Genomic DNA, 25,502 nt, shown 5'->3' with positions numbered 1-25,502 from the left:
TAAAAACATAATAAAACATTAAACAACTTCCTATACAGGATTGCCTTCAGACGGCTCGGGGGTCGGATAACTCCATACCCTCCAACATTTCTCCAATGAAAATAGGGATGTCCTAAGGAAAAGCGGGACATTCTGGGATCAAATCAGAGACCAGGATGGCTTCTCTAAATCAGGGACGTCCCTGGAATATAGGGGCACTGGGAGGGTCTGATGGTGCCCTGAGTCCCTTCCAGCTGTTGGGGTTCTGTAACCAGCAAGGGCTAAACAGCTGGGTATCAAACAAAAAATAAGGCTGTTGGGGTAGCAGATTATGTCTGCAGAAATCAAAACCCAATGGCACAGAGAGAAATGTGAGTGACAGAGGCAATATCACCATTTCTGAAGCAGAGGTACTTCTTTTCTGAGGGAGGGATAATAAGAGAGGGAGGAATGCACATCTGCTCTCAACCTATGTGCATTCAAGAGAGCTTGTGAAATATTTTCTGTCTGCATGTAACAGCTATGTGCATAGGCTTATATTTATATGATCTTTGACTCTACTGCAAACAGTAGAGTCCCTGATTACACATAGAAGTCTGTGACCTTACAGCTTAGATGTATGTGTACACACACACACACACACACACACACACACGGAGTCTGGTCTACATTGTTTTTAATTCCCAAATGTGTCAACTGCCTTGAGACAGCGGTTTAGAAGCTGATTAATAAATCAATGGAAATGATCATAACAATAAAAAGCAGCACAGTTGTGCCTGTTTACATTCCCTTTCCCATGATTTGAGCTGTGCAACAACAAGAGAGCTCCGATGTTGTTTTTTAACGAAAGACAAATGCACAGAAGTAAGGCAGTGTTGATCAATATAACCAGGAGCCATTGATCAGTGGAACAGAGCAATGCTTTCATTGCCTTAAAAATCAATCATGCACAGTGACACACGCAAACATAAACACAGAGTACCGGATATCTCGCAGCCAAATTTTAGGGTTGTTTTTTTTTTTGTTCCCAAATAGTGTGATAGAAGGAACCATTTGCTTGCTTGCTCGGCTACAGCAACAACGCTCTAACTCCAGAAAGTTTGAAGAGATTTGACAACGGGCTAGCATTTGCACAGGGTCTTCTCAAGGGTGTATTGTTTCGAAGTTCAGCCTCATAACGAAGTTCATGGTAAGTTTGATTGGCACATTAAGGTAAGTGAATGTCTGCTGAAGCTGATCTTTTAGGCAGCCTTTAGGCACCATAGATAAAAATGAATGTGTAATGGTAGACTAACTTCTAAGAACCTGCAATGAAGTTGTACATCATATCAGATTCCTAAGGTACAAGCCATTGAAACGTTCCTTCTGTGTAGTAATAATAATAATAATAATAATAATAATAATAATAATAATAATTTATTTATATCCCGCCCATCCGGCTGGGTTTTTCCAACCACTCTGGGTGGCTCTCAACAGATTAAAAACAGAATGCTGTAAAACACCAAACATTAAAAACAGCATTGAAAAGAATGGGTTCAATGCATGAGCATCGGGTTCCGGCAGCAATCCAGATCTTTTCAATTCGGTTTGCACAAAGGACCATCTCACTAGATGGTGCCCCACATGCGTTTTCTGCTGCGATTACACAAATCAGACAATCAATGCGTATCTGGGCTCCCAGACTTTGGTGCTGATGGCAGAGGAACAAACTTGCACTGCTCTGAAATGGAAAGCTGGCTTTTATTAGATGTGTTGGTTCCGGAATAGCAGGACACAAAGTTGAGGTGATAACCTTTTCTGAACCAAAGTTTGAGCTGCGATTACTTATTAACACATCCAAGTCACCTCCTTTCCCCCCCTCTTAAAGTGTGTGGAGGACCCCGAGGCAGGAGGTGTCAGGTTTATATAGGGCAAGGGTGGGAAAGCTCAGACTTGGGGGCCAAACGCAGCCCTCCAGACCTCTCCATCTCATGCTTGGGACTCTCCCCAGGCCACACAACCTCTCCTGGCATTGCTTCACCCTCTGCAACGGAGTGTTTCTGCCTGGCAAGAATGTGCCCTTGAACTGTGAGATAAAGACTCTTGCTTAGCTGGATGGAGTCTGACGCGGGAGAGGGGGGCAGCGATTTGTAGGGAACCGTACTGGCCAGGAGGCACGAGTCGGAGGCAGGGGAAGCTTCAGAGCTGGAGGGTGGAGCACAGGATGTGTCGGAAGAAGAGGAGGAAGAGGCAGGCAAGTAAAGGACCAGGTGCTTCCCCATCCTTTCCTGCCCCACTGCCTCCCAGAACCAGGAGGGGTTTGAAAAGGGCAGAGCAGAGGAAGCTTCTACGCAGGCATAGTCTCTGGCTGTGTGTGTGTAGCCTGTCAGGGAAATGTATATAAACTGGTGAAGGGAGCGGTGGTCTCCTGCCGCTGCAATTGCTCCATAGAGTGCGAACCTTGAAATAGCTGCCTAGAAGCTAGATGGGTATGCATAAGCAACCAGACATATTGTTAATGGAGAAATTTGAGGGCTTCCTTGGACAAAAAACAAAAACAAGGACACCAGCCAGGAATACCAGAGCAAAACAGCAGCCAGTAGGCTTGGTCTTTATTGAAGACTGTCGTGACAGGACTCCCACCTGCCACAAGGTGGAACAAGATGGAAGCCCTGAACAAAAGAGCCCCCAAACTTTTATTAGCTGCTAATCCCCATGTTACACCCCCCCAAACTACATCACTCATACATCACGGTTACATCATGAAAGGGGAGGTCTGGTGGCAGTAATCTGAGCATCCTGGACCCTGCCCCATGGTTCTCCTTGCCCTCCACCAAACACCCATCAAGTGTAACAAAAAGGATATTTACATTTCCATGTTTCCCAGCCAAGTTAATCACACCCTTTTGTCTTCATCTGGGTTTGTTATTTCTGGAATGGCTACCTGTCTGGCACTCAGGTATCAGGATGCCAGGGATTATCACTCAGGCAGAGGGGCTGCTGAGTAGCTGAGCTCGCATGTCTATATGAATTCCTGAAGTTTTCCCTGTGAGTCAGTACATAGATACATTTATCAGTGAATTCTTACATTTGGTATCGTGCAACAAAGGCCCTTTGAATAGATAGGAAGAAACTGTGATGAAGTGTTTGTGTGGACAAATCACAAAAGTCACAAAAGCGATTGTGCTGATTTTGGTAGTGGGCTACACGTGCATGATATCTGCTGGAGAGGCAACCCCCTCCCCAAGCTATACATAAATTCCTGCAACATTATAGAAGCGACAGGGTTGTTTTTGACAATAGTTAGCTATCTGCTGTGTTCATTCATTGGAAATGTGTAGAAATTTGTTGTTGTTTAGTCGTTTAGTCGTGTCTGACTCTTCGTGACCCCATGGACCAGAGCATGCCAGGCACTTCTGTCTTCCACTGCCTCCCACAGTTTAGTCAAACTCATGCTGGTAGTTTCGAGAACACTGTCCAGCCATCTTGTCCTCTGTCATCCCCTTCTCCTTGTGCCCTCCATCTTTCCCAGCATCAGGGTCTTTTCCAGGGAGTCTTCTCTTCTCATGAGGTGGCCAAAGTACTGGAGCCTCAGCTTCACGATCTGTCCTTCCATTGAGCACTCAGGGCTGATTTCCTTAAGAATGGAGAGGTTTGATCTTCTTGCAGTCCATGGGACTCTCAAGAGTCTCCTCCAGCACCATAATTCAAAAGCATCAATTCTTTGGCGATCAGCCTTCTTTATGGTCCAGCTCTCACTTCCATACATCACTACTGGGAAAACCATAGCTTTAACTATACGGACCTTTGTTGGCAAGGTGATGTCTCTACTTTTTAAGATGCTGTCTAGGTTTGTCATCGCTTTTCTCCCAAGAAGCAGACGTCTTTTAATTTCTTGGCTGCTGTCACCATCTGTAGTGACCATGGAGCCCAAGAAAGTAGAAACTACCCTACTGTAAAGCTTACAACCATTGCTCCACCCACTTTTGCCTCTGGCTCCACCCACCACCAGCATGTTGCCCCCAACTGGAAGAAGAGGCTACACACAACAACAGGTCCCTGAAATGGGCCCAGAGGAGAGGTGCGGAGAAAGAAATGGGACCATGCCTAGTGGCCACGCCTCCCAACAGCCACGAATTCAGTGGAAGAATGAAAGGAGCGTCTCCTCCACATGATCAGAAGCTCAGGATTGCTGATCATGCGGTAGAGCCCCATGTAGCTATAACAGTGTGCGCATCACAGGTCCTGTTTATACTAACACTGAACATGCAGATGTTGGGAGTGTGGCTAGCACTGTTTGGTTCCATCTCCAACGGCCATAGCTTCCAGGCACTCAAGGACTTTACTGTGCAAGATTCATCCAGACATCCATTGAGTATTCATTCTGATTTGCTTGCACAACGCTTACACGTAGTTAGTTAGATTGCATCTGGTCTTTATTGAGCATTTATGCTGATTTGCTTCCTGTGTCTTCCTGTGTCTTTGCATTAATCATATGTTCGTCCCATATTTTTCAATGCCTTTAACCCATCACTTTCCAAACCACAAAAAGTCCATTCGGGGGGGGGGGCGAGTAGATTTGTTGGATTAGGGCAACAGAGTCTTTATCAACTTTAAATGCACAAACCTAAAGTTATGGTGGGACACGGGTGGCGCTGTGGGTTAAACCACAGAGCCTAGGACTTGCCGATCAGAAGGTTGGCGGTTCGAATCCCCGCGACGAGGTGAGCTCCTGTTGCTCAGTCCCTGCTCCTGCCAACCTAGCAGTTTGAAAGCACATCAAAGTGCAAGTAAATAAATAGGTACCCCTCCGGCGGGAAGGTAATCAGTGTTTCCGTGCCTTGCTCTGGTTTGCCAGAAGCGGCTTAGTCATGCTGGCCACATGACCCAGAAGCTGTATATTGGCTCCCTCAGCCAGTAAAGCAAGATGAGCGCCGCAACCCCAGAGTCAGTCACGACTGGACCTAATGGTCAGGGGCCCCTTTACCTTTAAAGTTATGGTATGCATTAGATTCCTGGCCCCTGCAAAATACTGACACAGCCTCCCACAGTGTTTATTGTGGGTCCCTCCCTCACCCTGTTATTTGATAGATGACTTCCTCTTGTTTTGTTTCCCTAAACTGTGATGTTGTAAAGCATTTCAAACATAATGATGGTGACGGGTTGAGGCTTTCAAAGAGCTGCAGAAAGTCAATGTGACTTCAAGGTGCCCATTGACCAATGGAACAGTCCCTGGAAAAAAAATCCATAATGCAGAGTGACACATGGCCTCAGTGCCTGCCAAATGGAAGCTCTTTGGGGTATTTCCTCCTTCTTTGGTGTGGGTTTCACGTATTTGTTTGATGGAAGTTCTACCTCCAGAGGGTTTATTTGTCTTCCTAAGGCTGCTATGGAGAACGAGGGGGAAGTATAAAATCTGAAGCCATCAGAAAGATTAGATTCCTTACCCCATTCCCAGCTGGAGATTTTACAGTTTGGGATACAGTTGCCTGCCTGTACGATAAATAAGGTAAGGATTGATGCTGTCCTCGCTGTCATATTTCAGGAGAAATCCAAAAGATCTCCTTAAGGAGAAGATCTGCCTAATGTCAATTTTGGCTTACAGGTGGGTCAGGATTTGGGCTTGCCAGATTCCTAATGAGGCTAGCTAGGATTGGTGGAGTTCCCAACTTGTCCATCTGTTATCAGTCTGGTTTTTATTAAGAAGATGCGCAAACTTGTTATTGTTTGGACAATATCTTTGCATTTTTGGTTGAAGTCCGAATCCTTTTTTTCTTGCAATCTGAAGAAAACATTGGTTTGTTTCTTATTGCTCCAAAGGTCAAACTCCATCATCTATCTATGTGACACAGGCAATTTAAAAAATAAATAAATGGAGCTGATTGTTAGACACCCTCCTTATGTCTTCTAATCAGAGCAAAAGCAGATCTCTTCCCTTCCCTAACCCAGCTAAGGATGTGGAAATGTCTTATTTAATTTGTTTGGAGTGGAACACAGAAAAAAGGCTAGAACCAAGAGACAGAGAGCTGAGATTGAGCTAACAACAGCATTGTGAGTTTGTCCCCCAACCCTGATGAATTACTACTGCCATCAGCCCCAGCCAGCTCAGGAAACCTGAATAAGCTATGCCTCCACCTGTATATCTGTAAATTAACTCAGATATTACATATAACACCTTAACCTTCCATATCTTCCTCCCAAAGGTTATTAAGCTAGAGCGAATACTGCATCCCCAGAATTTCACACTGCTCAGAGAAGCTAAGAGAAGCAGGTTGAGCATAGTAATATTGTAATCTACAATTTGATGATTCTATGGTTGTTGGATTCTATGTCACGTTTGGTTTCTCAGTCTCTCATTTCTTCAATCTTAAATTCAGTTCTCCACATTTGCATATCAGTTTGCATTAAAAAAAAATCTTCAAGGAAATTCATCAGCTTTTGGGTGCAAATTTCTCCTAATATACCCACTTTCCATGTGTATGTTTGCCTAACATACACATTTTTGCAAGGTGATTTTCCCTACTATAATACATTTTTGCATGCTGTTTTCAATAATATGTGATTTTTTAGGCATATATACTTGGCTGGAGAACTGCATTGCAGAATTTGGAGAAGTGCAAATTTCAAAGGAGAGCGGAATTTCGATTCACATGTTGTTTCAGAAAGAGCCAATTGTTGTTGTTGTTTAGTCGATTAGTCGTGTCTGACTCTTCGTGACCCCATGGACCAGAGCACGCCAGGCACTCCTGTCTTCCACTGCCTCCCACAGTTTGGTCAAACTCATGCTGGTAGCTTTGAGAACACTGTCCAACCATCTCGTCCTCTGTCGTCCCCTTCTCCTTGTGCCCTCCATCTTTCCCAACATCAGGGTCTTTTCCAGGGAGTCTGCTCTTCTCATGAGGTGGCCAAAGTATTGGAGCCTCAGCTTCAAGATCTGTCCTTCCAGTGAGCACTCAGGGCTGATTTCCTTCAGAATGGCTAGGTTTCATCTTCTTGCAGTCCATGGGACTCTCAAGAGTCTCCTCCAGCACCATAATTCAAAAGCATCCATTCTTCGGCAATCAGCCTTCTTTATGGTCCAGCTCTCACTTCCATACATCACTACTGGGAAAACCATAGCTTTAAGTATACAGACCTTTGCCGGCAAGGTGATGTCTCTACTTTTTAAGATGCTGTCTAGGTTAGTCATTGCTTTTCTCCCAGGAAGCTAGCATCTTTTAATTTCGTGACTGCTGTCACCATCTGCAGTGATCATGGAGCCCAAGAAAGTAAAATCTCTCACTGTCTCCATTTCTAGAGCCAATTAGCTAGGTTTAAATGCAAACAGTATCTGATTTCTCTTCCATCCCAATTTAGAAATGATGAGGAAGGGGAGGCGAAAACACAGGCTGCTGTTTTTAGTGGTATACATGTAAACTCCATAATGCCTATTTTCTGCAGCCTTTCCTGTTTGTTTGTTTGTTTGTTTGTTTGTTTGCTTGCTTGCTTGCTTGATTGCTTTTAAGTCTCCTGCATGTTAGAACATATTGCAGTGATGTGAGGAATACCTCTGCCAAGAGATGGTGCTATAGGATTTTCTTGCTGCTACTGCCCCCCCAGACTTCTTTCTGAAATATAAGATTATGTACATATTGCTGTGTTTCCCATCCTCCCCTAACGGGGAGAAGTTCCATGACAGTACCAGCTGGGCTTGGCTTCTTTTGGCTCAGAACATACTGGAGAGACCTGTCAGGAGTAAGCATGGACCAATGGTACCAAATAGTATGGGAAACAGCCCTACTAGAAAAATTAACCAATAAACTGAAACTGACACAGGGACAAATAGAAGACGACACCATCACCCCGGTATGGCTCCCCTTTATCACATACAGAGCCCAGCAAGACGACGACAAAAATCCACCAACAGCATAGAAATCAATATGGCTAACCTGATCCAAAACACCCACCCATCCCACTCACACATGAAAACAAAGACCATCACAGCCAACCACAAATGAATAACCACACCTTAGGCCAACCCCCACCTCTCTCACCACCAAAGGAACACAAGCGAACAGCAAAGAACCTGCACAAGTTACGCTGACACCAAACCCTACATATAGTAAGTAAAATAGAAACATCACCACCCCCACCCATCTTTTCCCCCTCCACCTCTTTCCCCCTTTTCTTCCTAATGTCTCAACAAATGAAATTGATCTGTAAAAATGTTACATGGGGGGGGGGGGACATGAGAGAGAGAGAGAGAGACATTGCACACTTTTGCAAATCAACAAAATCTTTAATAAAAATAAATAAATAAATAAATAAATAAACAAACAAATAAATAAATAAAAGAACATACTGGAGACTTAGTGTATCTTTGCAATATTTGTAAAAACACATTTGCAAAGATAGATTTCTTCCCAAATATACAAGTGGAGTCTAAACTGTTAAGTTGTGGGTGAACATATCAGATGACACAGTGATTCTTCAGACAGCTCTTGTTTATTCACAGGCCAGAACAGAACTGAACTGAAGGGTTCAGCCAGCCTGCTTATATAGAGCTCCACTAGAACGCAACAGTAACCACTTTCTGTAACTATCCAATCACTGAACGTCACTTTCGATCCCTTATTTGCATATGTGGACCTGAACTATCTACAGTATCCCCCTGCTGGCCCAGGGTGAGAACTTCAGTACATAACATAAACAGAGGTGAACAGCAGACACTCTTACGTGGCAGCAGATATGCTAGTGTTGCCACACATCCGGAATTTCCAGGACATAGCTGGGATTCGGCCATCGGAAACAGTGTCTGGGCTACTCCCAGAGAGAAGCCTGATGCCATCAACCTTCCAGCCAAATCGCAGCTCACTGTTGTGTCTGCTGTCCCTTCGCTGTCTCTCTCTTGACTTTTAAGCAGCAGTTTCCCTATGGAATGAATAATCAGACAATAGGCATAAGATGGGGGCGGCTGGAGCTCAGTGGTAGAGCCCTTGCTTTGCATCCAGAATGTCCCAGGTTCAATCCCCAGTCTCTGCAGATGGGGCTGGCAATGATAATGGTCAGCTTCCACTCAGCAGAGACCAGGAATGGGGAACTGGCATCCCTCCCAGAAGGTGTTGGCGCTCCAGCTTCCATCAGCTCCCACCAGTACCAGCCAGCATGACCAATGGACAGGGATGATGATCTATTCAATTTCCATCTCACCCTTCCTCCCACAGGAGCCAAAGGAATGATGGGAATTATGGAGAATTTGGGAGTTGGACAGCGACTTCTAGAGGTCCATAAGCACCAAGGGATGCGGGTGGCGCTGAGGTCTAAACCACTGAGCGTCTTGGGCTTGCCGATCAGAAGGTTGGCGGTTCGAATCCCCACGACGGGGTGAGCTCCCGTTGCTCTCTCCCAGCTCTTGCCAACCTAGCAGTTCGAAAGCACACCAGTGCAAGTAGATAAATAGGTACCGCTGGGGCGGGAAGCTAAATGGCGTTTCCATGCGCTCTGGCTTCCGTCACGGTGTTCCGTTGTGCCAGAAGCCAGTTCAGGCATGCTGGCCACATGACCCGGAAAGCTGTCTGTGGACAAACGCCGGCTCCCTCAGCCTGAAAGCAAAATGAGCACCAGAACCCCATAGTCGCCTTTGACTGGACTTAACCATCCAGGGCTCCTTTACTTTTTTTACCTTTACCATAAGCACCCATAACTGGCCTGTATATTATTGAGCTAGATGGATCAATGGTCTGATTCAAAATAAGACAGCTGTTTATCAGAAAGCGTCTCACTTAAATGCCACAAATGGTCCTCTCCCACAATCAAAAGGCACCCTGTTTTATTTCCTGATTTCCACATGACTTATATACTGCTTGATTGTAAAAAGCAGTTTACAAAAAAGGATAAAGCAGTAAGATTGTCAGTAAAAGAAGAAGTTAAGAACGACTTAAAACATTCAAAACATTGAAAACATAAAACCACATAAAACCACCAGTAAGCTAAATGCCAGATTAAAACGCACGTCAACATTCTGCATGTCTGAGTAGCAGCATCGGAGCTTCATGCTCCGGCACTGGGGGCCGAGAGCAGGTGGAGGCAGGGCTGGCACGCGTCCCGGGTGCGGGGCACACTGCCTGCAGGGGTGGGGCCCCCAGCGTGGGGGGCAGCAGCTGTGATGGCACCCTGGGGATCACACTGCCGGGGGCGCTGCACTCCCCCCGCACTCCTCTTCCTCCGCCAGTGCTGGGTGGGCTTAGAAGATTTTTTAGCAAAGCTGCCTGCCTGAGGTCAATAGGCAGGGAGTTCCAAAGTTTGTGTGCTGCCACACTAAAAGATGGATTTGCAACTTCCAGTTCTGCAGAGCAAAGCAGCTGAGCTGGCATATATAGTTAAAGACAGTCTAGCAAGTAAACTGTTCCCAAGCTGTTATATACTAACACAGGCATCCCCAACCTGCAGCCCTCCAGATGTTTTCGCCTACAACTCCCATAATCCCTAGCTAACAGGACCAGTGGTCAGGGATGATGGGAATTGTAGTCCAAAACATATAGAGGGCCAAAGGTTGGGGATGCCTGTACTAACACCTTGAAAATGACCTGGCAGCAAATTGGCAGATCTCTGAGCAGAGGTGTTCTAGGTTGACAGCGCCTCACTCCTGTCAGCAACCGCGGTGCAGCATTCTGCACTAACTGCAGCTTCTGGATCAAAGGCAGCGGAAGCCCCATTCTTCATTTTATAGGGATCCACTTTTATGCAATACATCTACTCAGCCTTTTCTTTTCGTTCCCCATGTCCTTCCTAAGAAGAGATACAGGATGTGCACTGGAAAATGCTCCAAATGCATTGGGATAGCCCTCCTGCCTCTGGCTGTCTGCGCTATCGTCTCCAATCTCCTCCTCTACTTCCCTAATGGAGAAGTGTTGGAACCACGCAGGATCACGGACCTGGTCTGGTTCTTCCACGGTATTCTTGGAGCTGGAATATTGGTAAGGAAAAAGCTGGCACTGTTTCTCTTATTCAATTTTTCAGCTTTATGTGAACGAAGCTAAAGGGAACCTAACGCAGGGCAGATCTGAACTAGAAAACAATATTGATTTATATATATAAAGAGAGAGAGAGAGAGACGAGAGAGAGAGAGAGAGAGAGAGAGAGAGAGAGAGAGATGATAGATATGATAGATAACATTTATTTATTCAGATTAAATTTTTACAGTCACATATCCAACATACAACATAAAAATAAGATTCCAAAGAATCTCCTCCCCTTTGTCAGTCCTATTGTTAATCATTTCCTCCTGCATCTTTTATGATAATCCAAATCTTTTACCTCTCCATTGTGTCCAAAATTCACCATTAAACTACTGTACAAGTGATATTCCAATCCTATTAATGGTTTTAACTGTTTACAATGGTCTTTACGATAAGTTACAAATTTTCCCTATTCCATATTAAAATTTTGGTCTTCCTGATTTCTGATTCCTTTGGTCATTTTAGCCTTTTTGGCATAATCCATCAACTTGATCCACCATTCTTCTCTGGTAGGGACTTTATCTTCTTTCCATCTCTGGGCCGATAACATAAAACGGAGTCAAATGAATACTGGAAATGTAAGGAAACAGAAGGCACCTTTTATCATATGTGATGGAAATGTAAGGTGGTAAAAGAATTTTGGGAAATGATATATAATGAGTTGAAAAAAATGTTTAAAATAACCTTTTCTAAAAACAAACAAACCCAAAGCCTTCCTTTTAGGAATTCTAGGTGCTGAAATCCCAAGGGAGCAGAAAAGACTATTTATGTATGTGACCACGGCTGCGTGGATGTTATTGTCCCAGAAATCAATATTGATTTTATACTTTATGCAAGATGTAATGATGACCGGACGCGGGTTGCGCTGTGGGTTAAACCACAGAGCCTAGGGCTTGCCGATCAGAAGGTCGGCGGTTCGAATCCCCACGACGGGGTGAGCTCCTGTTGCTCGGTCCCAGCTCCTGCCCACCTAGCAGTTCGAAAACACGTCAAAGTGCAAGTAGATAAATAGGTACCGCTCTGGCAGGAAGGTAAACAGCATTTCCGTGCGCTGCTCTGGTCCACCAGAAGTGGCTTAGTCATGCTGGCCACATGACCCGGAAGCTGTACGCCAGCTCCCTCGGCCAATAAAGCGAGATGAGCGCCGCAACCCCAGAGTCGGCCACGACTGGACCTAATGGTCAGGGGTCCCTTTACCTTTACCTTAACGATGACCACCAACTTGAATGGTTTCAAAAGTGGGTTAGACAAATTAATAGGGGATAAAAATGGCTACTAGCCATGATGATGATTAATAAAAGAATACACACACACACACACACACCCCTTTCATTTCTAGGAGAAATACTTAGGTAAGTTGTTGGCATCTGTCAGTCTTGAGAGACAATAGAGTGCGCCTCTGGGGGTGAAGTCAAACTGCTGCGTTAGCAGCACTGAAGTGAGCTCCCGGGGATCAAGCCTAGGCAGTGTGTATGGAGGTCTGGATTGATGTCAAGACCACCCTCTTGGCCTCACTGATGTGGTCCAAAGGAAAGCAGAGCAATATGTTTGGCACCAGCTTGGCTGTAAGAGATGCCAGAAGGAGGCGTACAGGACACCATCCAACCGTCTTAAGGACTCCACTCCGAATTTGTGTAGGGTTTACTCCTTAGCCTTTTCATCTCCCGAAGAGATCCCGCAAGGCAGCGGAGATTTAGGATCAGAATTTCCGTTCTCCTAGATGGGGGACCTTCCCAGATTGATGAGCCCCCACCTGCCCCTCACATCCATAGCTGTCAACTTTCAGATTTGAAAATAAGGGATCAGCAGCCTCACCTGTCCCGGGGACGGTCTACGGGATATCTAACAATCCAGGATAGCAGCAGGAAGCAGCAGGAAACGGCGCTGGAATAAGGGAATTTCCCGCAAAAAAAGGGAAGGTTGGGCCGTTAGAAGGACACAGGCCAGAGTTGTGGGTTTGTGAACTGAGTTAGAAGCAGGGCGCAGGCAGAAGCCTGTGAAACCAAGGCTGAGGCTATGAGAGAAGCAGGGAGGAGGAGGACAGTCTGCCGAGACCCAGCCCCGTGTGATGAACTGGCTCTAAGGCATGGGTAGGCAAACTAAGGCCCGGGGGCTGGATCCGGCCCAACTGCCTTCTATATCTGGCCCACGGACAGTCTGGGAATCAGCGTGTTTTTACATGAGTAGAATGTGTGCTTTTATTTAAAACGCATCTCTGGGTTATTTGTGGGGCATAGGAATTTGTTCATTCCCCCCCCCCCAAAAATAGTCCGGCCCCCTACAAGGTCTGAGGGACAGTGGACCGGCCCCCTGCTGAAAATGTTTGCTGACCCCTGCTCTAAGGGGCAGGCAGAGGGCAGGGCCACCCTGGACCATAGCTGTCAACTTTTCCCTTTACTTGCGAGGAATCCTATTTGGAATAAGGGAATTTCCCTTAAAAAAAGGGAAACGTTGACAGCTATGCCCTGGGTGGGAAGAAAGATGGAGCGGTGCGGAACAATAAGGAATCTTCATTTAAAAAAGAAGATGCATTTGCATCTAATCTTGCCCCTTTCTAAAATTTATTTATCGGTTTGTGTTTTTCTTTTGGTAAATCTACCGAAAATTAAAATAAAACTGGGAATAAGAGGTTCTCTCAGGACAGTGGAGGGCTTGTGTGCCAATCACCCTATTTCTAATAGGAAATGTTCTGGGTGTGGGCGGTGTGACAAAAATGGGGGGTTGAGGAGGGGCAATTGGGGTGAGAAGAGAGAAATGCCCCTATTTTCATGTGAGGAATGTTGCAGGGTATGAGATAAGAGACATATGGGAGGCCACAATCAGCCCCCTTCAGGGAAAACAGCTTATTTATGTTGCGTTGCTTTTTAAAAGAAGCACCCAAACGTCATCATCAAGGAAAGGCATGAGCAGAGAGGCAGTGTGGTTTCTGTTCTCAGTCAGAATATCACTTCTTGGGAAACATTTAAATAGAAATAGCCTAAGGTCAGATTGGTTGGCGTCAGACATGCGCATGAAGAACAGCAAAGGGGGAGGCGCTCCCATCGATCTTCCGAATACCGACAACAGCACTTTGAGAGTAGATATTGACCCTTAATGCAGACTGCTGCAATTAAAGTGCATGTTTCCCCGTGAAATGACATATGCGCTGACCGTTGGCAGGTTGTTCATTCCTGCAAACACTGTTGTACAGTTTGCATTTGGGATGCCATCGGTTTGTTGTTAAATAACGGCTGGTGTTTTACTGCTGTTTCCCCGGGGAGCCTTTTAAAACGTTTACCTTCCCCATGATTCCAGACACAAGGGCTTTACTCTCCATTCATCACTAGAATGAATGGGAAATGGTCACTGAACTCGCTATATCCAGAAAAGCTTGATTCAAATCCAGAAGAGTATCTGTCTGTTAAGGCACCATTGTTTATTTTTCAGGGCTACTTTCCCCTCGGTGTGTTATGTTTATAGCTCTTTCGGTGCTGGTGTCTTACTGTAATGAAAGCCAAAATATTGAAGATTGCTTCCCCATCTTGCATTGTATGATAGCCTTTTTGAAAACTTAATGTGAGGTTAACTTATTATTTGGGGCAAAGCACATATTGATTTAAACAAATCCGTCAATGAATGGCTCAAAAGCAACTGGTTAGTGGATTTAAACTCTTAAAATGGCAACAACTGTTAGTTGGAGGGAATAATAATAATAATAATAATAATTTTATTATATATACACTGCCCATCTGGCTGGGTTACCCCAGCCACTCTGGGCGGCTTTCAACACACATAAAAACATAAGATAACATCAAACATTAAAAACCTCCCAATACTGTACAGGGCTGCCTTCAGATGTCTTATAAAAGTTCTGTAGTTCTTTATCTCATTGAAATCTGATGGGAAGGCATACAAATAGTTGTTGTTGGAGGCTATAAAAATGTCCCTTAAGCAGATGGAAGGTTTTTTTGCGGGGGGAGGGTTGCGTGAGGAAAAGTGACTCACATAATCAATATTAAGAAGTGCTTAGAATTCCTGGGTCAATTAGGAAGTTGAACCAGAGGCCACCATTCTGGGCTGTGCTAACTCAACCACCGAGAACATCTCTCCATTATGCCAGCCTTCTGGCAAAGTTCCACTTTAGCTGCAAAAGATAGAGAGAGAGAATGAGAGAACAAATACACCATGTCCTCTATGGCACACAATTGTCCTTGGAATGAGGCTAGATAAAATAAAAAGCAAATGTGCAGATTGTCCAGAAGGGCCTCCAGGAATTAGTTGGCTTTGGGTGTCGCAAGAAATGAGAGGGGGAGCACCAATGGGTTGCTGAACTTCCATTTTCCGCCACCAGTTCCCTTCTGCAACCGAGATAAGAAACTTCAGCAATATCCTTAAAGTCTCAGGTGTTCGGAAATGGAGTGTCTGGCCTAGACTTGATGTGGTGTTATGGTTAGAGTGTTGGACTATGACCTGGGAGACCAGGGTTTAAATCCTCACTCAGCCTTATAAAAGCTCATTGGGCGACCTTGGGCCAGTCACTAACTCTTAGCCTAACCTACCTCACAAGGTTGTTGTGTGGATGAAATGGGGAGATGGAGAACCATCAGCACCACCTTGAGCTCCTTGGAAGAAAAGGTGGTGTGTGTGTGTGTGTGTGTGTGTGTGTGTGTATTAACAAATCAACGTGATGCACATAACTCTACTCGTTGATGTATTCAGTTTCCAGTTAACCCTCCTCACCCCCCCCAAATGACAGTTTATTAGACTCTGTGCTGTTTATGCCTACAAGTTTTTTGCCATGTCTACAGGACGTCACCCTCAGCGAAATGATATCATTTCCCCATTTAATCCAGATTTACAGCTGCAGAAGTTCTGGTAAGGAGAAAGAACCAACCAACAAAATACCATTTTTACTTGAAAGTAATGCACACCTTTTTTGGCCAAATGACATCACAAAAATCAGGATGTGCACTAGATTTGATGGCGCATTTACATCCCCCAGCGAATACTTTTTGGTTTCAAGGTTTTGAAAATCTGAGGTGTGCGTTAGAATCGATGGCTCATTAGAATTCACGTAAATACAGTAGTAAATCCGAATTAAGGGGTGGCACCATTTTTATGTGAACTTGCATACATAAACAGCACCACAGCTACAATAAACTGCTGTATATGTGGAAGTGTCCTATGATAAGTGGTTACAAATCCGCTCTGGAAATTGGGGCAGGGAAGTGTAGTTATGACGTTATAGGCACTACCCAATAGACACCTTCCACAGATGACTTTCCCGCATTCAAGCCAAACCACTCTGAAATCCTTCAGAACTGTTCTTGTCCCATCCTTTGTTGTTGTTGTTGTTTAGTCGTTTAGTCATGTCCAACTCTTTGTGACCCCATGGACCAGAGCACGCCAGGCACTCCTGTCTTCCACTGCCTCTCACAGTTTGGTCAAACTCATGCTGGTAGCTTCGAGAACACTGTCCAACCATCTCGTCCTCTGTCGTCCCCTTCTCCTTGTGCCCTCCATCTTTCCCAACATCAGGGTCTTTTCCACGGAGTCTTCTCTTCTCATGAGGTGGCCAAAGTATTGGAGCCTCAGCTTCAGGGTCTGTCCTTTCAGTGAGCACTCAGGGCTGATTTCCTTCAGAATGGATAGGTTTGATCTTCTTGCAGTCCATGGGACTCTCAAGAGTCTCCTCCAGCACCATAATTCAAAAGCATCAATTCTTCGGCGATCAGCCTTCTGTCCCATCCTTACCACTACAAAAATGTCTGTTTATTTGCAGACAAGAAGAATAACTATCAGACCCCATCCGGCACTCCTGTTTAGAATTCGACCGCTTGCCTTCAGCTTGATGTCTCATTCCTCATGCATGTCAGCTGCCCTCAACACTGAACACAATTTTATCTTGGCAAAAGCCTTTGTTTGCTTGTGTAATAACAACTACTGCTTTCTTCCACCACCATTTAATGTGTGCTTTCCTTTTCCTCCAGGTTTTCTTGCCAGCGTTTATGATATTGGGTGCGGGTGAAGCCAAATGCTGCGCTAACAGATGTGGGGTAAGCAAAGCCTTGTAAATTGGGGGGAGAGAAATGCTCCTTTCTGTTTCCCCTTCGCCCCAGTTTCTCCACATCATCTCTTAGTCAGCATTCCATGGTCAATGAGAACAGTCAGTCCCCACTGGGTTGTTTTGAATTCCCTTCCCCTTAATATAAGGATGTGGGTGGCACTGTGGGTTAAACCACAGAGCCTAGGACTTGCCGAAGGTCGGCGGTTCAAATCCCTGTGACGGGGTGAGCTCCCGTTGCTCGGTCCCTGCTCCTGCCCACCTAGCAGTTCGAAAGCACATCAAAGTGCAAGTAGATAAATAGGTACCACTCTGGCGGGAAGGTAAACGGTGTTTTTGTGCGCTGCTCTTGTCCGGCCTATAGAGCGAGATGAGCGCGCAACCCGAGTCGGTCATGACTGGACCTAATGGTCAGGGGTCCCTTTACCTTTACCTTTTACCCCTTAATATTCTTCTCTACTTCTTCAAACTCTGAGTGAATAATACAGAATCTAGAGAGAATAGTGCAATTTAAAGAAATTACCTATGAAATTTAAAGAAAACTGAGGAACTTAAAGCAAAACAATATTTATAATGGCACAAACTAACGGCTATACTGTATTGACGAATCAATCAATTGCAGTAAGTCGCACAGTTAGTATAGTCTCCTCCTAACTTCCTCCAGCCAGCCAATTTAGTTGTAAAACAGAAGTTCTAAGTTCCCTTTTCTGGTTCCCTAAAAGCTTGGAATAAAGTTGATTATTACCATTCCAGGGCAGTATGCAAAGTTCCCTCAGCTGGAACTGTTGAAGCAGACATGTCAACATTCCTCAGATGAAAATCGGGACATTTCTCACTAACCCCCCCACCCCCACTGACCCTCCTCAGCCCCCATTTTTTGTGTCCCCTCCTGCAGAGATTTTCCTATCAGGAGAAGGACGAGTGCCCCCACCACCAGTACATGCCCCCCACCATCCCGAGAGAACCCCTTAACCCCCCCTTTTAAATTCTTTGGTATACAGTCATACCTTGGGTTACAGACGCTTCGGGTTGTGCGATTTCGGGTTGCGCACTGCCCCGAACCCGGAAGTACAGGAACAGGTTACTTCCGGGTTTCGGCGCTTGCACATGCGCAGAAGTACTAAAATGCACTTTGCGCATGCACAGAAGCGCCGAATCACAACATGCGCGTGCGCATACGCGGCGCTGCAGGTTGTGGACGCTATGGGTTGCAAACGTGCTTCCTGCATTTACTGTATCCACTGTATTTACAAAAATAAAAACACACACCAATAAATAAGTTTTAGAAAGGGAGAAGATTAGACCTGGGCACACAATTCTTTTTATTAAAAAATAATAATCCTTGCATTCTGCTCCCCTTTCCCCCCCACCCAGAGCAGCCCTGCCCTCTGCCCAGGGGTGTAGCCAGAATTTTTGTTAAGGGGGGCGGACGGTACTTCTGTTATGGGGGGGGCACAGCCAACGTGATTGGTCAGTTAGTTAAGTACTTCTATTGTTTAACTTGATCTAAGGGGGCAGCTGCCCCCCCAGCCCCCCTTAGCTATGACCATTTCCTGTGTTTGCCCCTCGGAGCTGCTACATGCCAGCAGCTTCTCCTCCTTCTTGCCTGCTCTCCAGCAGCTGCTTTGAGCTGCCCAAGGCAGGAGGCCAGCAGCCACGGAGAGGTTATGGGATGCTTCCTTGCCGCTGCTGCTGCTTGGGACAAGGGCCAGCTCGTTTTCCTCCTTGAGCCTGGCGACGGCAGCAGCGCTGGCAAGGGAAATAGGGGCATTCCAGGATCCAATCAGAATCTGGAATGGCTTTTGTAATTCTAGGACTGTCCCTGGAAAATCGGGACACTTGGAGGGTCCGCAAGAGTACAGAAAGAAGATATATAAGCAGCAGGCAACAAAAAGAAGAAAAGTTACCTGTGGACCATCTGTACAAAAATGACACACACACAAACACCATATACAGTGGTACCTCTGGATATGAACGGGATCTGTTCGCATCTAGAGCAGAATGCAACCCGCATCTGCACGTGCGTGGGTTGTGATTTGCTGCTTCTGCGCATGCGCATGACATCATTTTGACCGTCTGCGCATGTGTGAGTGGCGAAACCCAGAAGTAACGCATTCCGTTACTTCCGGGTCGCCGTGGAGTGCAACCCGAAAACGCTCAACCTGAAGCAACTTCAAGCCGAGGTATGACTGTACATATATGGTTTTTTAATTTCGGTTTGTACCGCATATGAAACAGAGAACACTTATTATAACAGCAGACAAAAATTAAAAGATAAAAACAAAACTGTAAGATGGGCACACAGAATGAGTACATTTGCCTGTGGGTTAAAATAAAGTCAAAGAAAAGACTATTGGTGTGATCAGAAAAAGTGTACGCTTTTTCATATTGATCTGGAACTGGGCCAGGGTTTGGACTTTTCTATATTTTGCATAAATTTCATTACTTATGTTGGCAGGATCATAGTCTGATTTACCACAGTCTGGGAGGAGGGATAGTATACGCAAGGGCCTTCCTTCACCAGTGGTTCTTTGTGCAGGCACTGTTGATCGTTTGACTCTCTCCAAGGCCTGTTTTTCTAAACGTGTTATGGTTTCGCTTTTGTTTTGCTTCCTCGCTGTTCTTCATGTTGGAGACGTCTCGTTCTGGTGATAGCACGATGCTTCCTTCTAATCTCATCTTTCAGAATGCCAAGGTCTCACGTAGGAGGCTGCTGCCTAGCACAAAACTGCAAACAGTTCACTCAGAGATGATTCAGAGTTGCATATTTAATCTATCTTTGATCCATCATGGCTTCTTTGCTGTGTGCCTTGAAGTTGCCAGGAGGGTTCCTCCAGAAAACCTGTTTATGAAGCATCTGTCCTGATTTGTTTGCAGTGAGATGGGACGACGTTGGTTACTTAACGAGCGTTTGCTTTCGTTATTCGCTTGCAGACAGGTTAAATGACTGTCACTTTCCTTATTGCCCACCCAACTTTTGGGGAAGCTGCTTCGTTGAGCAAGGTCTCCCGGTCAAGTATAATTGTGCGAAACTGAATTTGCAAATGTGTGGTGGAATCCCACCTGAAAATAGCAACAGTCTGGAAGTACCTGTAGTTGCTGGTTCCACGGGCCTATCTAGGTTCAGGTGAACAGGCGGGGGATCAACCCCACTGCTAGTCAGGTCGAAATTGCATATACCTTTTGGAGTTCCAAACAGCTATGATGCTAACATGTCTATTGCCTTCCAGATGGTCCTCTCTCTCGTCTTTGCTGTGCTCGGAGCTGTCGGTGGACTGTACTGTGTGATCATCTCATCCTTGGGGTTAATTAGTGGTCCTCTCTGTGATATCGGTGACGAAGTATACATCTACCCTTTCAGGAATGACAGCTTAGCGTGAGTATAATGGAGCCCCTCTACCATCAACATCACCACTGCAAAGTTTGTGCAAAGAAATGGTATATACCACAGCAGCAAGGACATAGCTGCCGGTTGCCCAGTTTCCCCCTCTCCCATTCTTCTGTCCACTTTCCCATTTGCTGTAGCAAGGGGGCCGGTGGAGGACGATGACGACACACTTGATGGAGAGGGCAGAGCCAGCAAGCACAACCTGCCCTCCCTTCCCCCCGATATGATGACAACCATGTAAGCTGCAGATGATTATAATGGGCCTCAAAGTAAGAGCTGGAAACCGTGGTTTGGAAGTGCGTTTTCAACTTGGAGGCAATCTTACGGTCACTAAAGTTTGCTGTCTTCGGATGCAACAAGAAACTGTGGAGGTTTCTTGGAAACCAGGAAGAGATAAAACTAGTGTGCTTCAGGAGTGAAGGGGAATATGAGAGCCCAAGCCATGGAATATGAGAGCCTAAGCCTTTGGGATGCGGGTGGCGCTGTGGCTTAAACCGATCAGAAGGTCGGCAGTTTGAATCCCCGCGACGGGGTGAGTTCCCGTTGCTCGATCCCTGCTCCTGCCAACCTAGCAGTTCAAAAGCATGTCAAAGTGCAAGTAGATAAATAGGTACAGCTATGGTGGGAAGGTAAACGGCATTTCCGTGCGCTGCTCTGGTTCGCCAGAAGCAGCTTAGGCATGCTGGCCACATGACCCGGAAGCTGTACTCCGGCTCCCTCGGCCAATAAAGCAAGATGAGCGCCTCAACCCCAGTGTCGTCCGTGACTGGACCTAACGGTCAGGGGTCCCTTTACCTATACCACCTTTTAGGCCAATTGCCTCACAAAGTGATCATAGTCACAACACATCAATAAACAATTGTTTTCTATATAGATTAAAATACTGTAACACTTTATACCGAGTTCCCCATGACCAATGCCTTAAAATGAACTAAGAATGTTGGGAAATTAAAGCTACACTAGGAATTTGGTTCCTTTCAGACAAGTCATAGTTAAGATCAACTATGGTTTGTTGGGTTCAGAGGATGTTGCAAGGTGTGGTTAATTAAAAAGGGAAGGAAAAGTTTCTGGACTCCTCTCCCCAGCTGCACCGGGGAAGAGGAAGGAGTGTGTGGACCCAGTGGAGGCTAGACTTATTCCTGTTATGATAAACCATTGTTTACTATGATTCCTGAATGCAGCCTTTAAGTCTGATGAAGGAAGTATTTCTCAGCTGAAAGTTTCTAGCAAAACTTAGTTTTGACCTCTCCCTTTGTAGGGACAATTATTTGTTTAACCAGACAACCTGGAGCATCTGCAAAAAACCCGAAAATATCATCCTTTGGAACATTGTGTTGTTTTCCCTCCTGCTGGCAATCGGGCTGGCTGAAGCCATCCTCTGCCTCATCCAAGTGGTCAACAGTCTCATCGGGTTCATACGTGGCTTGAGGGAAAGAAAGGTGAGTGCATGAGAGAAAATTGGGATGCGCACTTCAGATCTTCCCGCCTCCAATAAAGTGTAGCAGAACGGGGGAAGATAGAAGAAAAGGCAACGCAAGCATTACGGGGCATAGAATATATTCCTTATAAAAACAGTTGTGCGAATGAGGTCTAGAAAACCATGAGTTGCATTTGAGAGAATGAACTGGTTTATCCTTGGTTTATGAAGGAATGAAACTGGTCGGCCATTTTGTATTTGGGTTTTAGTTGTGAAACGTTTGCTTTCCATTCAGATCAGATATCGGGAACCTTTGGTCCACCTTTGCATGGCTACCGCTACAGTTGCCCATTTGTATTCAATGTGTCATGGTAGGTTGTACAGTGGTACCTCTGCTTGCGAACAGGATCCGTTCCAGAGGCCCGTTCGCAACATGAAAAGAACACAACCTGTGTCTGCGCACGCGCGGGTCGTGATTCGCCTCTTCTGCACATGCGCATGATGTCATTTTGCACGTCTGCGCATGCGTGAGTGGCGAAACCTGGAAGTAACCCTTTCCGGTACTTCCGGATCACCGCAGGACGCAATTTGAAAACATGCAACCTGAAGCAAACATAACATGAGGTATGACTGTGTTCCTATTTGGGGGAATCTCAGGCCACTAGGTCAACTGTGGCCCTCAGACCTCTCTCTTAGGCCCCTAGGACTCTTCCCAACCTCTCTCCAGGCCTGTCTCTCCTCATCCATGCTCTAGGCCCTCCTGACTGGAATGTGTCTTTGAACAGTGATAATCCCTCTTGGCTGACTGGCTGGAAGACAGGTGTGTGAGTGTGTGTGTGTGTGTGTGTGTGTGGAAAATGGCCTACTGTACAATGATAAAATTGACATGGTGGGAGGCAGCAATACTTCTGAATACCAGTTGCTGAAAACCACAGGAGAAGATTGTGCTATTGGGCTCGAATCCAGTCACTTTTATTGTATCCAGCCAAAGGCCTTTACAATGGACGACAGGGAATAAAAGGAAAACTTGCTGCCAGCACAAATTTGGCTACCTGGGGTGTAATATATAGATGTTTATCTGCCAGGAGTTGTACTCGAATCCTGCTTGCATGCTTCCCACTGACCACTATAAGAACAGGATGATAGATTTAGATGGACCATTGGCCTGATCTGGCCTGCTGTTATATAGCGTGGGGTTGCCATATTTCAAAAAGTGAATTTTGAAATAGTTTTTAAAAGGAAATTCGCCCAAAGCTTCCAACATGTGTTGCCATACTTCCAGATTTTCCAGGACATTTCAGTGCTTTCTGTCCAGACCCTGCTTCCAACAGCCAAATCCTAGCTATGTCCAGGAATTTCCGGACGTATGGCAACCCTAATATGGTGGTTCCCCATAGCTTGGGGGCACAACCTGTATCCACCAGAACCGTGTGTTCTGTATTGCAGACCCAAGTTCATGGAACTCCTTTCCAGTTAAGGTCAGACATGTCTCCTCCCTATTGAACATCTGGGGCCAAGTGAAGACTTTTATTGTTATTATTATTTAAACTAAATTCTGAAAAAGTAAAATGGAACTATGCTATCTGATTGCGATCTTGACTTATTTTGTTAAGAGAACTCATCCTTTCGCTTGCTTGCAGACGGATATTGCAGGAATGTGACCGGCCTACGAAGAAGACGAAAGACAAATAACCAACAGCCAACATGTGTAAAGTCAGGATAGTGTGTGTTGTATATTTATAGCTGTGGTGGGGAGCCTGGGGCCCTCCAGATATTGCTGGACTCCCAACTCCCATCAGCTCCAGCCAGCATGGCCAATGGTCAGGAATCATGCGAGCTGCATGTAACCTGGGAATATCTGGAGAGTCACAGGTTCCCCACCTCAGATTTATAGGAACCAGAAACACAGCGGATTCTTATAACCACAGAAAGAATCCCAAAACTTTCTTTTTTATATATAAAGTTAAACACGATATAGGTAGGGGGAAAGGTTGTGTGTAATTTATTTAGGACTTTTCTGAGATTATACTAGATGGACCATTGGCCTGATCCTGTAGCCTATCCTATGGTTACCAGATTTTTTTCAATGAATCTGGGGACACTTTTTTATGAAGCTGAGTAGCAACAGAGAGTCAGCAGTTGGGATGGTGAGGCAAAAGACCCTGGGCCCAAGCACACATGCATATTGTATAAAGGTGCAAAGCCCTTCTTTTGCACCCTGTGAAACATAAATGCGTAGAGTTTTTAAAAAACTGGGCAATGGCTGCCTGTCCGCGGCTCCCGAGGCTCCCCTGATCTGTCAAAACAAAGGGGGCAGGAGTTCGAGGGAGACTCAGGAGTAATGGCCAAGTGGCGCACCATTGCCCAGTTTTTAAAAAACTGTGCATTTATGTTTCACAGGATGCGAAAGAAGGGCTTTGCACCTTGCCTGGCAGAGAAACCACATGCCTTGCACCCCTCCTGGGCAACGGCTGCCCACTCGCTACGCCCGAGCCTCCCCCATCAGTCAAAACAAAGGGGGAAGGGGGCAAGAGATCTGTACCGCCAGACATCCCTGATTCCCCTTTGGCAGTGGCAGCAGCAGTCAGCAGCTCGGAGCCAGCCAGAGCCAACTGCGCTACCAGGCTGGCTCCAGGCTGCTGAGGCTGCCGCTGCCACATTTCCCGGGGATAGATTTGCAAATCTGGGGACATTCCAGGGATGGAATTTGTCCAGAGACAGATTTGCAAATCTGGGGACTGTCCCCGGGAACCGAGGACGTCTGGTAACCCTAGCCTATCCTTATGTTCTTGTGTTTCATTTATTCCATCTCCCTTTTGAGTGCAAGCAAAGGACAGTTGGGTGTCCTGCCCCCCCCCCCCCATATAAATCCTGGTTACACCCATTGGCTTTTAGCAAATAAATTATGCTGTTCGATTCAGACATACTCCCATGCCACGTGGAATAGCAACATGAATAAAAGGCCCCTTACACTGCTGGGTGCAATACAAAGAGAGGCCAAAGTACCCCAGCAATATTTAATCTTCTGTCCCACATGCAGATTCTACAGCTATTATTACAAATGAGCTAGTTTTTGTGTCCTAACCATGTAAACAAAAATTTTGCCCTGCTCCTCCTCCTCCTCCTTCTCTCTCTCTCTCTCTCTCTCTCTCTCTCTCTCACTCACACACACACACACACACAGTGTTTTACATCACAGTCATAATCAGGATGCTTCACTTGACAGTAGAGGTTCTTATGTTCTTAGCTGCCTGAGATTAAATCCCAAGAAAGAGAGAGCCAGAGATAGATGTTTATGTTGTCTAGAATGGACAAACAAATGATGTATATTCTGAAACCTTACAATTTACCTTGTTTTAGAGACTTGCGCATTTAAACCAGTCTTGTTTCTCATCGGGGCTTCTGTCTGTGTCATGTCTTGCCTGTAAATATTAAATGTTGTTGTATTATTATTTGAGGCATGCTTCTTTTATTAGTTGGAAGAACAACTGGCTAAAGGAGGCTGCGTGGCAGAATCTGTTCAGGCAGGCTTGCACACGTATCCAATCTTGAAAACCACATTTTGCTTCATATCCATTTGCTGCAGGACAGTTACATTCTTCCTCAAAGGAGATGAACACCTCGAATTTTAAATTCCTAAACAGTGGCAAAGTAGGTTAGGCTAAGAGTAGAGATTGGCAATTTCATTTTTCCAATCTC

General features: G+C 45.6%; 2 protein-coding genes across 4 annotated transcripts in view; both read left to right on the top strand.

Annotated features, from left to right (window-relative positions):
- Window positions 1–25,502, top strand: part of CMTR2 (cap methyltransferase 2) — a 203,924-nt gene that overhangs the window by 65,650 nt on the left and 112,772 nt on the right. The gene's annotated exons all lie outside the window — the stretch shown is intronic.
- Window positions 1,000–25,238, top strand: LOC308475357 (transmembrane 4 L6 family member 1-like; the record flags this gene model as incomplete). Of its 3 annotated transcripts, none has more annotated exons than XM_081002471.1 (6): window positions 1,000–1,168; window positions 10,731–10,913; window positions 16,925–16,990; window positions 20,229–20,374; window positions 21,645–21,825; window positions 23,444–25,238. In XM_081002471.1, the coding sequence occupies exons 1-6, from the start codon at window positions 1,166–1,168 to the stop codon at window positions 23,462–23,464; spliced, it is 600 nt and encodes a 199-aa protein (XP_080858597.1). In that variant the 5' UTR covers window positions 1,000–1,165. The 3 variants fall into 3 exon arrangements, with proteins under 3 accessions (XP_080858597.1, XP_080858598.1, XP_080858599.1); XM_081002473.1 differs by lacking the exon at window positions 1,000–1,168 and adding an exon at window positions 5,410–5,467; XM_081002472.1 differs by lacking the exon at window positions 23,444–25,238 and having other exon boundaries at window positions 21,645–21,837.

Source organism: Podarcis pityusensis, assembly GCF_964106645.2.
Source record: "Podarcis pityusensis genome assembly, chromosome: 4".
Classification (NCBI taxonomy): Eukaryota; Metazoa; Chordata; class Lepidosauria; order Squamata; family Lacertidae; genus Podarcis; species Podarcis pityusensis.
This window is presented reverse-complemented; position numbering and strand designations above follow the sequence as displayed.